The 15,702-nt window shown below is 37.7% G+C and overlaps 2 protein-coding genes across 4 annotated transcripts in view; one reads left to right on the top strand and one right to left on the bottom strand.

Moving 5' to 3' along the window:
• Nucleotides 1–15,287, bottom strand: part of PARPBP (PARP1 binding protein) — a 61,549-nt gene extending 46,262 nt beyond the window's left edge. For both annotated transcript variants that reach the window (XM_004006674.5, XM_042247145.1), the window contains exons 1-3: nucleotides 15,217–15,287; nucleotides 11,668–11,823; nucleotides 2,864–3,097 (exon numbers count right to left, since the gene is read on the bottom strand). In XM_004006674.5, the coding sequence (XP_004006723.2) occupies nucleotides 2,864–3,097; nucleotides 11,668–11,820 (387 nt within the window). In that variant the 5' untranslated portion in view covers nucleotides 11,821–11,823; nucleotides 15,217–15,287. The remainder of the gene's footprint in view (nucleotides 1–2,863; nucleotides 3,098–11,667; nucleotides 11,824–15,216) is intronic.
• Nucleotides 15,288–15,371: 84 nt separating this feature from the next.
• NUP37 (nucleoporin 37) overlaps nucleotides 15,372–15,702 on the top strand; it is a 48,923-nt gene continuing 48,592 nt past the window's right edge. For both annotated transcript variants that reach the window (XM_004006672.5, XM_060413133.1), the window contains exon 1: nucleotides 15,372–15,442. The gene's annotated coding sequence lies outside the window, so the exon portion shown is untranslated. The remainder of the gene's footprint in view (nucleotides 15,443–15,702) is intronic.

Here is a 15,702-nt window from a genome sequence, read left to right as displayed (position 1 = left end):
GCCTCACCAACAGTAAAACCATCTGTTGGGCTACTTAATGGCTTCCTGAGAGTCAGGGAACCCTGGCACACTCATAGAAGGCATGTATTGACGTTCCCGAGATCTCTAAGGACTGCTAAGCTCTTCTCAGGACTTTTCTCGTAGCTCAGCTGGTAAAGAATCGGCCTGCAGCGCAGGAGTCTGCCTGCAGTGAAGGAGTTTGCCTGCAATGCAAGAGACTGGGGTTCAATTCCTGGGTTGGGAAGATCCCCTGGAAAAGGAAATGGCAACCCACTCCAGCATTCTTACCTGGGAAATCCCATGGACAGAGAAGCCTGGAGGGCTACAGTCCATGGCATCATAAAAGTTGGACATGACTTAGTGCCTAAACCACCACTACCACCACCAAGCTCTTCTCAAGATTCACCATATTTGCTCCTCAGCCTAGGTCTCCTGGAGGATTTTGTCCTCCAGATAATTGTTCAGTTTATGAAAGCAATCACTGTACCAGTTCTCCCTAGAGTTGAGTTAGAAGAAAGACTTCTATGCTCCTAGATGGGGCTTCCCTTATAGCTCAGAGGGTAAAGCGTCTGCCTGCAGTGCAGAAGACCAGGGATCAACCCCTGGGTCAGAAAGATCCCATGGAGAAGGAAATGGCAACCCACTCCAGTACTCCTGCCTGGAAAATCCCATGGTCAGAAAAGCCTGGTAGGCTATAGTCCATGGGGCCACAGAGTCAGACACAACTGAGCAACTTCACTTTATGCTCCTATATGCCCATGGGGCCCTGCATCCATATCCCTCAGCAGCAGAATTATAAAAGTAGGAAATAAAAGGGAGAGGGGTATCATTCAAATTATGTTCCCAGAACTTCCCTGCATTACCTTTATCTTAACTCCTTATAATTCTTACCTTATTTAGGCTACAATAAATCAAAAACAAAGAATGCTTATCAGGATCATGAAATTTCAGGATCTTTAAATTCAGAAATCTTTAAAACTTTCTGATACATATCTTTAAAGATACTTTAAGATATTTAGCATATTTTTTAAAAAATCAATCTAAGGATATTTTCCTGCTCATTTTTTCCTCACTCCAAGTTTCCTTTGAGTAATGTAAGTATCGACCAAGTTGTTAGTCTTCTAAGATTTAAACGCAGAAAATGTTCTACTTCATATATTACTATCTCAGCAGTTCCCGCTTCTTTCCTGATGTTCTGCAGAGGAGACATACTGATATCTGGAGGCAGAACATCTTCAAATGTAGAACCTTATATATCGCACACTATTAGTTAATTCACTTAAATGAAGAAACTTGTTAGAGAACTTAGAGGCAAAGGATAAAATGAAAACAAAGACCTCAGGCAGATAATACTCTCACTGGCTTTTAAAAACTTGTGTTTCATTAGTCTCTCTAAATTAGCTTTGTGAAAAATAGTTAAAAATCATCTCTAAAAGTAAGCACATAAAATATAACTAGAGGGGAATTATTAAAAAAAACTGTCTTCAATCACAAGTATCCTTATTATGGTGGGGGTGTGTATGCCAGGGTATGCATGTACCTGAATGTATTTTGAGAAGTTACAAATGGGCAAGGATTTTCATGATGGCCCAATGAGGCAAGGACAACAAACCAGCTGCCAGTATCCATTCTCCCCTTCTTCCTTAGTATCTGAGCTTTCTTTTTGTTTCTGGCATGTTACTACACAGAATAAAAACTATATTCTCCATCCTGGCTAGCATCTTGGTGTGGCCATGTGACTAAGCTTTGGTTAGTGAGATGGAAGCCAAAGAGGTACACCACTTGAAAGGAAAAGAGACTGTCCTCTCTTACCACTTCCTGCTGCAAGAAATGCTGATACAACATCTGGAGCTCCAACAACTACCTTGAACCACAAGTGATCTTGAGAGTAGAAGTGAAGAACTAAGATGGGAGAGAGGGCAGAATGACCGAAAACCCCTACGTATCTGATAACCATGAACCAATCATACAAGTCCTAGATGCTTACTCACCTTTAGACATCTTTTACAAAGGAATGAAACAAACTTCCATTATCTTAAATAACTGTTATTGTGGAGTTTTCTATTCTAAGAAGCCAAAACATTACTGCCAAGTTATTGAAAAGAAATATTTGTAAAATATTTTATTATCTTAGAAATTCCAGGAAACATTTTCTTCTAATTATGGCTACAATTATTATTATTTTTTACCACTGTTTAATTACTACTTTAGTGGCACTTGGTAAATATTAAGATAAAGAAATATATTTCAATATGTTAAAACATACTAGATATATTCAAATATATTCTAGAATAGTATATCAACCAAGCTATGAAGGATGATACTCCATTAACTTTAAAATTCATACTCTATAAAAAAAAATAAAGCAATGAATATGTCTGCAAAAAAGGAATAGAATATTACCTCATACAGAGTGTATCATACTGAACATTCTCATTAAATCATACTCCACCTTAGTAAAAAACTATTAATCCATAGTCATAGCAATTATTTATACTATATATGCCAAATGAACAGATGCACCCTAAACCAAGAAAGTAAAATACAAAAGCAATCCTTGACATTATTCAAAAAGAAATCACACATTTGGTATTGATTTACTAACAATGTTTTAATCTAATAATTAGCTGTCCTTATAATTTAACAAAATATTAATAACACAAGTTCAACAAAATTTACCACCAAAATATTTCTCTCAAGTAACGACTAGCTTTCAGGTAGCAAAATTTTCCACTCTTAACATGATCCAAAAAGCAAAAGCATCATCAAGTTACTATAAATGCTAATACCATCACTTAAAATAAAAATAAATCTAGCCAAATTTTAATTCAACTAAGACAGAATTATTTAAAAAAATGCTTACCGGGGATATGTTCGCATAATTTTCACAATTAGAAGTCAAATCACTATATTTTTTATAAACATCAATCAGATCTAACATGTTACTATTCTTTAAGAAATCATCATAAATCTTCCTGATGTCTTCATAATGGTCAATCATTTTTATATTTTCAACTGGTAAGTTTAATTTCTCATGTAGAAAGTATTTCCAGGTCAATATGATATCACTGAGAGAGACTGTAAAGTCTCCACTATGCTGAAAGAGAATAAAAATTAAAAATTACCCAAAATAAAATGATTAAGTTGGATGCTAGTTACTCATTAACTTACAATTAAGATCAGTTCAGTTCAGTTCAGTCACTCAGTCATGTCCAACTCTCTGCAACCCCATGAATTGCAGCATGCCAGGCCTCCCTGTCCATCACCAACTCCCGGAGTTTACTCAAACTCATGTCTATTGAGTCGGTGAGCCATGATCTTTGTTTTCTGAATGTTACAAATTGAGTTTTGTCATAGAAAACTCTACATTGAATTCCACCGGATTTTAAAAGAACAGCCAAGTTGAACTAAAGAATAATATTAATACCTGATATAAAAGAAAAAGATTTTGACGATTTTTAAAAATACTATCAACTATAAAAAGTTTGCACTTGATAAAGTTAACAAATACGAAAGAAAGTCAAAGTGTTAGTCGCTTAATCATGTCCAGTCCTTTGAAACTCCATGGTCTGTAGCCCATTAAGTTCCTCTGTTCATGGAGTTTCCCAGGCAGGAATACTGGAGTGGGTTGCCATTCCCTTCTCCAGGGGATCTTCCCCACCAAGGGATCGAACCCAGGTCTCCTGCATTGCAGGCAGATTCTTTAACATCAAAGCCACAAAGGAAACCCTTAACATATATAGTCATCTTATTTCCTGAACTTTACTATATTTACTCTACCAAAAATGGGAGAGGATGGGTGAGTAGTGAGTTGTACTTAAGTGCCATTGATTAAGGAAACATTAATTCCTTTTAGTTCTTTTTGCTAAGGTATTTTTAGTCTCTTATTTAAAAATTCAATGCCACACTGGATTCCCACATACTCAGTTCAGTTCAGTCGCTCAGTCGTGTCCGACTCTTTGCGACCCCATGAATCGCAGCACGCCAGGCCTCCCTGTTCATCACCATCTCCTGGAGTTCACTCAGACTCACGTCCATCGAGTCTGTGATGCCATCCAGTATGTCATCCTACACACTACATTATCCCAAATGTTAGTCTTAAAACATGATCATAAAACTTAAATTTTAAAAAATTATGTTTTATTACTATTTCCAGGGAAGCTAAAATATCTGCTAAAATTTAGGGTCAGTGAAGAATTTTGAACCTTCCCTGCTTACCATCACACTTAACTATCACAAACAAATGCTAAAAAGCAACAGTTCAGGTTTCTCCTATAAGTGTCAGATGTTACTAACTAGGCAAAATTGTTCATTTTTCCCTCTTATTCAATATCTTCATGATAAATTATCTCAGTGGTCATGTGGAAGATTTTTTTTTAATTGATTGTATTCTGTTCCATTTAAGTATCCAAGATATTAACAATGATGCCCTCCAAAACATGCTAGACCTTATTTAGTTAAAAAAAAAAAAATCTAAGTACTGCTTTCCAGTGCAGGATGAGTAACAAATATTTTTAAGTATCTGTATGTGGTTTTGAGAAATATATTTTGCTGCCCTCTTCCACAGTTAAGTTTAATATGTTAGCATTTTTGCTAACACTAATATCTTTCCATTAATAGCATTTAAAAATGGGTGGGTATTTACATAGCACTATTCATTAGAACTAAATTATAACACCATCTGAAGCCAATGAAGATTAATAGAAAGAAATAAAAGGAAGCCAAATAATGTTATTTTCTACATATCTGATTCTTTCAAATCTCTGTATCTTTTATAAAAAGTAGCCATATTTTCTAACTAATATCCAAATTTAAGACAAGATGCCCAAACTGCCTTAAAGTAAGTAACTTTTTATTTATCCATATGGCAGCAACTAAGAAAATTATCTTTATTGTCTTTAAAGTAAGGATCCGTTATATAAAAATTATTAAAATTAATTTGAATTCATGAAATTAGTTCAATGCACAATCAAAAAAAAAAATCAGTAACTCTCAAACACTGGACCCATAACCCAGATGTAAGACAGATTTGTAATTTCTCAGCATTGCATCAAAATTGTATACTTTACTTCCCAATACCACAAAGGTTACTTACACACCAAAGAATTTCCAAATGGTATGTAAGTTTAACTAATTTAATTAATTAATTAGTTAGTTAAACTAATTCAATTATTTAGAGTTTCAAAACTACACTGTTATATCTCAAAAATTCCTAAAAACCATTTTGGAATAACAACCTTCATGTTAAAAATAACTTAAGATTTTGCCTAATATAAATGTACAGATTTCATCCTAATGACTCTGTGCTGTTCTCAGTCATGTCCGACTCTTTGCAACCCCATGGACTGTAGCCTGCCAGGCTCCTCTGTCCATGGAATTTTCCAGGCAAGAATGCTAGAGAAGGTTGCCGTTTCCAACTCCAGGGGATCTTCACAACGCAGGGACTGAACCCACATCTCTTGTGTCTCCTGCATTGGCAGGCGGAATCTTTACCACTGCACCACCTGGGAAGTCCTATCCGAATGACTATAACTAAAGGAAACTATACAAGTTCTTAATCTTGTGAGAAAAGGTTTTGACTACATTAACAGTGTTTATACTGGGATTGTAAAAACATTTTAAATCCAAATAAAAATGCACTCCAAATATCAGTTTTCATGATCAGGTGTCCATCATGACAGCATATTCTATTATTCAAACCAGTAACAACTGATTGAGAGAGTTTGCAGTCAAATCAGAAAATGTTTTGCTAAGAAAACATGCCAGCTGGCAAATATCTGAAGGAAGTTCAAAACGTTCAATCCTTTAGTTCTCTGATGGACATAAGAAGGATTGCATTTCACAAGAATAAAATGAGAAAAAATGAGTTACACTTATCAGAGTACTTGTACTTTTTACATTTTACCGAATGTATACTTGTATAATTATTCAAAATTTTAAATAAATTTTATTTTTTCACTAACTGGAATTCTTGTTATTGAAAGAGAAAAGATAGTAAGTTTACTTAAGAGCATTAATTGGATGTATGACCTTGAATAAGATACTGAAATCCCTGAGTCAGCTTCCTCGGTTATAAAGTAAGACTGTACATATTAAATAACACCTGATAAACTGTAACCAACCAAAACTGTCAGTTTCCTTTCTCTTTTCTCATTCAATGTAAAATAACAGTTTGTTGCGGGAAGGGTGGTAGATAAATAGAATACAATTTTTAAAACTGTTTCTTATTTGTTATGTCACTATTGGATCATTTTCGAATCTGATAACCGGTGCAAAGAAATAGAGGAAAACAACAGAATGGGAAAGACTAGAGATCTCTTCATGAAAATCAGAGATACCAAGGGAACATTTCATGCAAAGATGGATTCGATAAAGGACAGAAATGGCATGGACCTAACAGAAGCAAAAGATATTAAGACGTGGCAAGAATACACAGAAGAACTGTACAAAAAAGATCTACATAACCCAGATAATTACGATGGTGTGATCACTCACCTAGAGCCAGATATCCTAGAGCCAGAATGTGAAGTCAAGCGGGTCTTAGAAAGCATCACTAAGAACAAAGCTAGTGGAGGTGACGGAATTCCAGTTGAGCTGTTTCAAATCCTGGAAGATGATGCTGTAAAAGTGCTGCACTCACTATGCCAGCAAATTTGGAAAACTCAGCAATGGCCACAGGACTGGAAAAGGTCAGTTTTCATTCCAATCCCAAAGAAAGGCAATGCCAAAGAATGCTCAAACTACCACACAATTGCACTCATCTCACATGCTACTAAAGTAATGCTCAAAATTTTCTAAGCCAAGCTTCAGCAGTACGTGAACCATGAACTTTCAGATGTTCAAGCTGGATTTGGAAAAGGCAGAGGAACCAGAGATCAAACTGCCAATATCCGCTGGATCATGGAAAAAGCAAGAGAGTTCCAGAAAAACATCTATTTCTGCTTTATTGACTATGTCAAAGCCTTTGACTATGAAGATCACAATAAACTGTGGAAAGGTCTGAAAGAGATGGGAATACCAGAGCACCTGACCTCCCTCTTGCAAAACCTATATGCAGGTCAGGAAGCAACAGTTAGAACTGGACATGGAACAACAAACTGGTTCCAAATAGGAAAAGGAGTCCGTCAAGGCTGTATATTGTCACCCTGCTTATTTAACTTCTACGCGGAGTACATCATGAGAAACGCTGGGCTGGAAGAAGCACATGCTAGAATCAAGATTGCCGGGAGAAATATCAATAACCTCAGATATGCAGATGACACCACCCTTATGGCAGAAAGTGAAGAGGAACTAAAAAACCTCTTGATGAAAGTGAAAGAGAGAGTGAAAAATTTGGCTTAAAGCTCAACGTTCAGAAAACTAAGATCATGGCATCTGGTCCCATCACTTCATGGCTAATAGATGGGAAACATTGAAACAGTGGCTGACTTTATTGTTCTGGGCTCCAAAATTACTGCAGATGGTGACTGCAGCCATGAAATTAAAGGATGCTTACTCCTTGGAAGGAAAGTTATGACCAACTGAGACAGCATATTCAAAAGCAGAGACGTTACTTTGCCAACAAAGATCCGTCTAGTCAAGGCTATGGTTTTCCCGTGGTCATGTATGGATGTGAATTGATGCTTTTGAACTGTGGTGTTGGAGAAGACTCTTGAGAGTCCTTTGGACTGCAAGGAGATCCAACCAGTTCATCCTAAAGGAGATCAGTCCTGGGTATTCATTGGAAGGACTGATGTTGAAGCTGAAACTCCAATACTTTGGCCACCTGATACAAAGAGCTAACTCATTTGAAAAGATCCTGATGCTGGGAAAGATTGAGGGTAGGAGAAGGGGACAACACAGGATGAGATGGCTGGATGACATAACCGACTCGATGGACATGGGTTTAGGTGAACTCTGGGAGTTGGTGATGGACAGGGAGGCCTGGCGTGCTGTGGTTCATGGGGTAACAAAGAGTCGGACATGACTGAGTGACTGAACTGAACTGAATGAAGTTATTGAGAAGGAAAGGCAATCCACTCCAGCATTCTTGTCTGGAGAATCCCATGGACAGAGAAGCCTGGCAGGCTACCGTCCATGGGGTCGCAAAGAGCTGGACACAACTGAGGGACTAAACAACAACAATGAAGTTATATATGTCTGCCATATAATGAAGTCAAAACTCCTCAGTGAATCTATTATAGGTTAAATCTTTAGTGGTATAAAACTGCTAGAGATATGTTACATTATTTAAGCTAAAATATTTCTCCTCCTCAGAAAATATGCCAAAACCCTGAAACTCAAAGGTTATTTTATTTCTCCCCACCAAAGCGGTTAAGAATGCAAACACACCAATAAACAGACTAACAACCAGGTATTCAAAGGCTTTACTGTCGTCAAATTCAGTTGTAAAGACTATACTTTAGGGACTTCTATTCTTAAACTTCAGAGAATTAAAAACCTAAAGCTCAAAGCACAGGATGGAAAATATAGATGAAGGATATGTACAACCAAGTCCACCTTACTACCCGCTACTTGTGAACACAGCTGCAGGCAGGTGTATGCTGCACATTGCCAAGTGAGAAAGTCTAGGCACAGATGGAATGCTTGAGCTGAAACTGCCCATGAAGAGTAAAGCAAAACTCATCCACAACCCACCATCTCCACTGCAAACGTGCATATATACACACGAACTGCGAAAAGTTCAGTTATATTTCATCTTTCCTCTTCTTTCCCACCCAGAGCCTGCATTTTCAGTAAATTAAGAGAATTAGCAAGTAGAAAATTAACAAAGAGAAAGAGATCTTGAGTGAACTCTACACAGGCAAATCCTAAAGAAAAAATGACTTGGATTGAATATTTTAATATGTCAAAATTTTCACAATGAGAACTAAATTTTCTTCAGGGTATATATCACTTAGCTTGTGGATATATTTTTAAATTATTCATAAACCAGCAAAAGAGGTAATTTGAATATGATCTGTTTGATTCCAGAACACCCCTCCTCAATCACTATACAATAGTGATTCTTAATAATTTCATTTTCTCTCTCTTATTTTCTAGTGCATGGTGACCAAGGTTTAACCTTCAGCTAGCCCATTCCATTACAATATTACAATATCCTCATACTCTGTTATTTACCTTAGCACCATTTCTCCAGATTACTAAAGAAGGACATATTCCTTTTTAAATACTCAGGCAGTAAATTTGGTAAGATTTGGAAATCAACTGCAAAGGGGAACAAAGGAAAGAGACCCTATGATATTCCTTGGGTGTCCAGCTTCAGTGACTGAGTAAACAATGGAAGGTTAGGTTGAGAAGTTCAGGGAGCAAACAATGTAATCTACTTTTAAAAACTGATGTGGACAGAAATGTTCAGCGAGTATCTGACCATATCAGAGTAAGACTCAGTAGAGAGGTCTGACAAGAGTACATCGTGAGAAATGCTGGGTTGGATGAAACACAAGCTGGAATCAAGATTGCTGGGAGAAACATCAATAACCTCAGATATACAGAGAGATGGCACCACCCTTATGGCAGAAAGTGAAGAACTAAAGAGCCTCCTGATGAAAGTGAAAGAGGAGAGTGAAAAAGTTGGCTTAAAGCTCAACATTCAGAAAACGAAGATCATGGCATCCGGGCCCATCACTTCATGGCAAATAGAAAGGGAAACAGTGGAAACAGTGACAGACTTTATATTTTTGGACTACAAAATCACTGCAGATAGCGACTGCATCCATGAAATAAAAAGACACTTTCTCCTTGGAAGAAAAGTTATGACCAATCTAGATGGTATATCAAAAAGCAGAGACATTACTTTGCCAACAAAGGTCCGTCTAGTCAAGGCTATGGTTTTCCAGTAGTCATGTACGGATTTGAGAGTTGGACTGTAAAGAAAGCTGAGCACCAAAGAATTTATGCTTTTGAACTATGGTTTTGGAGAAGACTCTTAAGAGTCCCTTGGATTGTAAGGATATCCAACCAGTCTATCCTAAAGGAAATCAGTCCTGAATATTCATTGGACGGACTGATTTTGAAGCTAAAACTGCAATACTTTGGCCACCTGATTCAAAGAATTGACTCATTTCAAAAGACCCTGATGCTGGGAAAGATTGAAGGCAGGAGGAAAAGGGGACGACAGAAGATGAAATGGTTGGATGGCATCACCGACTCAATGGACATGGGTTTGAGTAAACTCCAGGATTTGGTGATGGACAGGGAGGCCCGGCGTGCTGCAGTCCATGGGTCCCAAAGAGTCGGACATGACTGAGCAACTGAACTGAACTGAAGTATAAGGGAAGTATATCCAGTGAACATGGGTAAATGGAGCACACTGAAAGATACTGACAAAGTGTACAAGAGGGCATCTAAAATACATGCAGAACTCTTTCAAAGAGTAAGAAAGAGGCAAAAATAAGTCAACAGTAAAGTAAGCAAGGAAGCCTGGCACAGGGTCCCAAAGAGATGGACACAACTTAGCGATTCAACAACAAAATAAGCATAGGATACGAATAGACAGTTTAGGAAAAAGATACCTCAAAAGATATCCTTTTAAAGGTGTACTTAAGCACCATTTAAAATTCCTGATTTTTAGGTGTTAAATTATTCTTTCTATTTCAAAATGATGGTTCTAGTCACTATTTTTTCTCAATGGCTTTATGTGCTAACATGAGAAATGTTCAAATCTGTCAATGTCTAATTTGAGAGGGAAATTTCACTAGTATATGAAATTTAAAAGTCTGGGAACTACTGACATATAGAATTAAAATAATTCATCAGAATGTCATTTCACTATCTAGCCCAACAGACTCATTGAAAACATTTTACCCTTCAAAAATTTTCTTCTCTAGTCAAGATAATGTCGTCTCCTGACCATTTTCAGACCATCATGATTTTAATCCCCCTGGATTGCTTCCTCTGAACTGATTATCTCGTCCTTCACCACTTCAAATTCTTCCCATCTGAAGACTTCCTTCTTTTAAGTATATTATGTAAAGTCCAAGAAGACTTTCCTTACCACTTCAGCCTAGGTTCATCCTTCTTTCATCTGAACATCTCTCAACCCTTAAGTAGAACTCATTCCAAACACTCTTATCCCAAGCCAACTGTGCAAAAATCACTTCAGGTTATAAAGATTAAGTCTGCTTTAAAAATAAGATAATTTCCAGAGTCTCAGTGAAGATAAGGAAAATCAGTGTCCAAGATTAGGGCACAGGAGCCAGTACTTTTTAAAAGCCCTCCCAAGTGATTCTGCTTCACAGCCTGGCTTAGGAATAATTAATCTATACCACAGAGTCTGAAATTAGTCATACAATACTTGATTACATTTAAATAAACAGTATTTCTGTGTGGCTTCTAGAACTTTTTGCAGAAGTCTTATAAAAATAATTTTTAACCATAATAATCATAATAGTTGTATGTTTACCTTAAAATTATAAACATCAAATGTGCATGTTACACATTAAATTATACATATAAAAGCTTCACTTTTGACAAATTAACCAATCATTTCAAATCCAATTGCAATATTTTGACACAGACATGCAGAGGCATTTGTGAATATAGTTTAATGACATTATCATAGAAGGGCACATATTGCCCAGAAATTAATGCAATTAAGCTTATTCAAATGGGCACCAACCAAAATTCACTTTTAAAAAAAAGTTAACCTAAATACAGTCTACTAACCTGTTTGTTGTTCTCTGCCATGGAAAGCTGCAATGCCAAGAGCATGGAGTCTGCACCACACACAGTAGTTCTCTCAGAGTTACAAAGAGTGTGCCAGTTCCTTCTGAACTCTTTAATCATATCCAAGATAGACTTCTGATTAAGCCCAGCCATTCTCTTAATGTAGGACAGAATGCAATGTTAAAAAGCCACATTTTAATTGGGAATTAATATTTAACATGTGTAAGGAAGCAGAGTAAGAGAAAAATAGTGAACAAGAGGTCATTTCATATTTACTATGACTGTTTTTAATTAAATTTAGAAAAACAGAGTAATACAGTTTCCACCCAATCATATTTCCCTCTCCGTTAGTTTTCTTGTAAATCTTGTAAAATAATGAAATCCAACCATTGATCTGAAAATTAATACGAAACAGATAAAGGCAAATTCTGCAAACATGATTATAGACACAAACATAGTGAGCTGTATTTTTAAAAATATTTATTTTGAAATAGATGGTAACATCTATGGCAGAAGACAAAACAAAGAAAGTCAATTTCCTCTCATCCCTGTATTATCCCAAAAGAGGTGGTCTATTTTCCACCCCTTTGAATCTGGGTTAGCCTTGTAACTTGATTTGATCAATAGAATGTGACAAGAATGACATCACAGGAGTTCCAAGCCTAGACCTAGTTCCCAAAGGCCCATACAGAAACAGTTAATATGGCAGACCCGACTACTATCTTTTAAAAAGCATGTTTACAGGGTTGGCCATTGGTTGGCATCTGGAAACTTCAGATTTCAGGAAGATTTTCAGTAAGAATGGTTCACTGCACTTAAACTATTTGTACAAACAATATAGCTTATGCTGATAGGCTTTTCTTTTTAGTCTAGAATTTGGGAACATAGAAGATATCTACACGTTCAAACCCCAGTAAAAAGCCTGGGCACTGAATCTCTAAAGAGCTACCCTGACAGACAACATTTCATGTGCTGTCATAACTTGTTGCTGGGAGAAGTAACTATATCCTATGTGACTCCCCTAAGAGAAGACTTTTGGAAGTTTGTGCTTGATTTCTCCTGGAGTTCACCCCCATGTAACTTCTCCCTTTGCTGATTTTGCTTGGCATCTTTTTGCTGTAACATATTACTGCAAGAGTACAACTATATGCTGAGTCCTATGAGTCCTCTTAGCAAATTATCTAACCTGGGGTAATCTTAGGGGCCTCCTGACATAAGCCTACAGTTTTAGCTCTTACTCTCTCGCTATTCTCAGAATGCCATATGAAGAACTGCAAATTAGCCTGCTGGAAAGGCTGCGTGGCGGAAAACCAGCTGATAGGCACTCCAGCTGATAACCAATACTATGAACAGACATGTGAGTGAGGCTATCACAGATTATCTAGACCCAATCAACCTGTGAGACGACATACAGCACCCTAAGTAATCCTAGACAAGACCAGCAGAACCACATATCTGAGTACAGCCCAAATCGTTGATCCTCAGAATCATAAACATTTAAAATGGCTGTTGTTTAACACCACTTAAAACTTCAGAGTGGTTTGTTACACAGCAATAGACAATCAAAACAATAATAGCTAATACATAGAAGGTTTCTTGGTGCCAGGTACTTTTCAAAAGCTTAATATTTATTACCTCATTTAATCTTCACAAGAGTCCTGAGGAAGGTCTGTTATTATCCTCATTTCACACCTAAAGAAAGTGATACCCTATACTGCTGAGCTAGCAAATGGCCAAACAAACCTAAATTCAAGATGCCTAACTCCAAAAGTGGTGCGCTTTTATACCACTACAACATTTTTTCCATACTTTCTTTTAAGTACCCTAGTCTCCAACATAGTCACATGCCATTATTTAATTTGGGGTATTTTACTATTCACATTCAATCAATTTACTCCTGTTATCTTTTTCTTCTTTTTTTTATATGACATAAACAGAATCCAGGATGTTTACTAGGTATCTTGGGTTTGAATGATTAAAAAAAAAAAAAATGGGTATGTGCCATTTACAAAACAATAATTTGCAGACATAATCAGGGATGCAATTTAAAGATACAGGTAGAAGACTACAAAGTACCTACAAAAATACAAATCCAAGTAAACAGTAAAATTGTCTTCAAAATATCACCTTAATCTCTTATAAGAAAAAAATATAAAGTAAAGAAATAAAGTTTCAGTAACATGATCAGTTTGTCTAGAATCAATATTTAGTAGTAAATTATTTACTGGCATTATTTAAACATACTATGAGTTCGGATTGCTAAGAATGAAAACTAATCTGGAATTAGACTGTTCTGAATTCTGGCTCCACCACTTACAAACTGAGAATTCCAAGTTATGTCACCTCTCTCTGCCTCAGCTTCCTTGTACTGAAAACAAAAATAATAATAGTACTATCTCAGAGGGTTTTGTGAAAAGTAAATGATGTAAGTACAAGATAAGTTTTTAGAACAACGCCTGGCACATATAAAAGTCCATCTCATTCAGGAGTTAGAACACTTTCGGGAAGGTTCCAACAGTAAACATTGAGGCATGCAGCACATAAGGTCTCTTACAACTATTCAAACTTCATCTTGGTGGGTGAAACTAGCCACAGACAATACATAAACAAATGAGCACAGCTCGGCTTTAGCAAAATTTTACAGAAATTTAAAGATCATAAAATTTTCACATATTATAAAATATTATTCTGCTGGACTTTTTTTTTTTTTTCAACCAACCAAACATGTAAAATCCATTCTTAGCTCACGAACTGGCTGCACAAAAACAGGCAGTACCACGAGTTCACCAAGCCTCTAGCCTTGACTCTTTCAGTAGCTAGCTGGCTGCGTGAGCCCAAGGAATAAGCCCTGACTGCCTAGGAAGAGGTAGAATACTTCCAGAAATCAAGGAGACAATGATTATACAAGTATTCTGAACGTCAGGCTGCAACATACAAAGAGTAGTAGAAGATAGCAGCGATATTAAACACTTGTTTTTAGCATTTGGATTCCAAGCTGCACTGCAGCAAAAATTGTAAGGCAGGAAAATGTCACTGGGGAGCCAGTATGAGATGGATAAGAGACATACTAGGGTCCTCATTTACTGGCTGTATGTCCTTCAGTATTTAAAACCTCGGATGAGCATAAATTTCTTCATCTGTAAAACGGAAATGATTATCTCCTAGTTCATAAAATTAGGACACGTTAGTGAGACAGTAAATGGAGGTGCTCAATAAAAAAGGGCACCGTTGCTGCTCATGGTATGCAGGTCCTTGGGCGGAAGTAAAACGGTGAGGGCGAAAGTGGAGTCTACCTAATCCTGGTTTCCTGCCTAATTAACTCATCTAAGTAGGGCTCTGTGCCTTATTCTTCCAGTCAGCAGATGATCCCTCAGCACCTTCCAGCTCCATCAATGGAACATAAGAACTCTGTTCAATATCCCCAGACCAAAACAAAAACACTCCACAAATATTACTCTAGGCAATCACATGGCGCTCTACTGTTACCGAAAAACCCTCACAAGTCGCAGCTTAAAGCCTGCAGACGGGAGAGAAAAAGATGACACTCACCTGGCTCGGGGAGAACCCAGGAGGTGCAGACTCGCCTGAAGAAAACTCCAGCCGGCTGCACAAGGGTGACTGTTCGAGAGAGCGCAGGTTTACATTTTAAATCTCGCGGGAGGGCCCGCCAGCCAATCGCAGCTCCCGCCCTCTGACCCGGAAGCAGAGCCGGCGCGCGCCGCAGCAGCCCAAGGTGAACAGCAGCTCGGCTCTATCTGCTTCCAGGCGCCCTCCGGTGCGTATCGCGCGTCAGCCCAAGGGGCATGGCTCGGCTGCCGGTCGCCACGCGCCTTCAATCTATCCCTGGGAGTTCCTCCTCTCCTCGGGCCGTTCCCCACCCCTCTTCCTTTCGACCTCGGGCTCCGGGAGGTAGTGGCGGGGTATCGCGGTATTTGCGTGGCTCTGGAAGAGGTGTCAGGGCTATGCGGGGACTTTTCTTGTTCCCTCTCTCCGCTGTTTTCGCAATTTTAGAGGGGCAAGTCCAGCCCGCTTTGT

Source organism: Ovis aries, chromosome 3, assembly GCF_016772045.2.
Source record: "Ovis aries strain OAR_USU_Benz2616 breed Rambouillet chromosome 3, ARS-UI_Ramb_v3.0, whole genome shotgun sequence".
NCBI lineage: Eukaryota > Metazoa > Chordata > Mammalia > Artiodactyla > Bovidae > Ovis > Ovis aries.
This window is presented reverse-complemented; position numbering and strand designations above follow the sequence as displayed.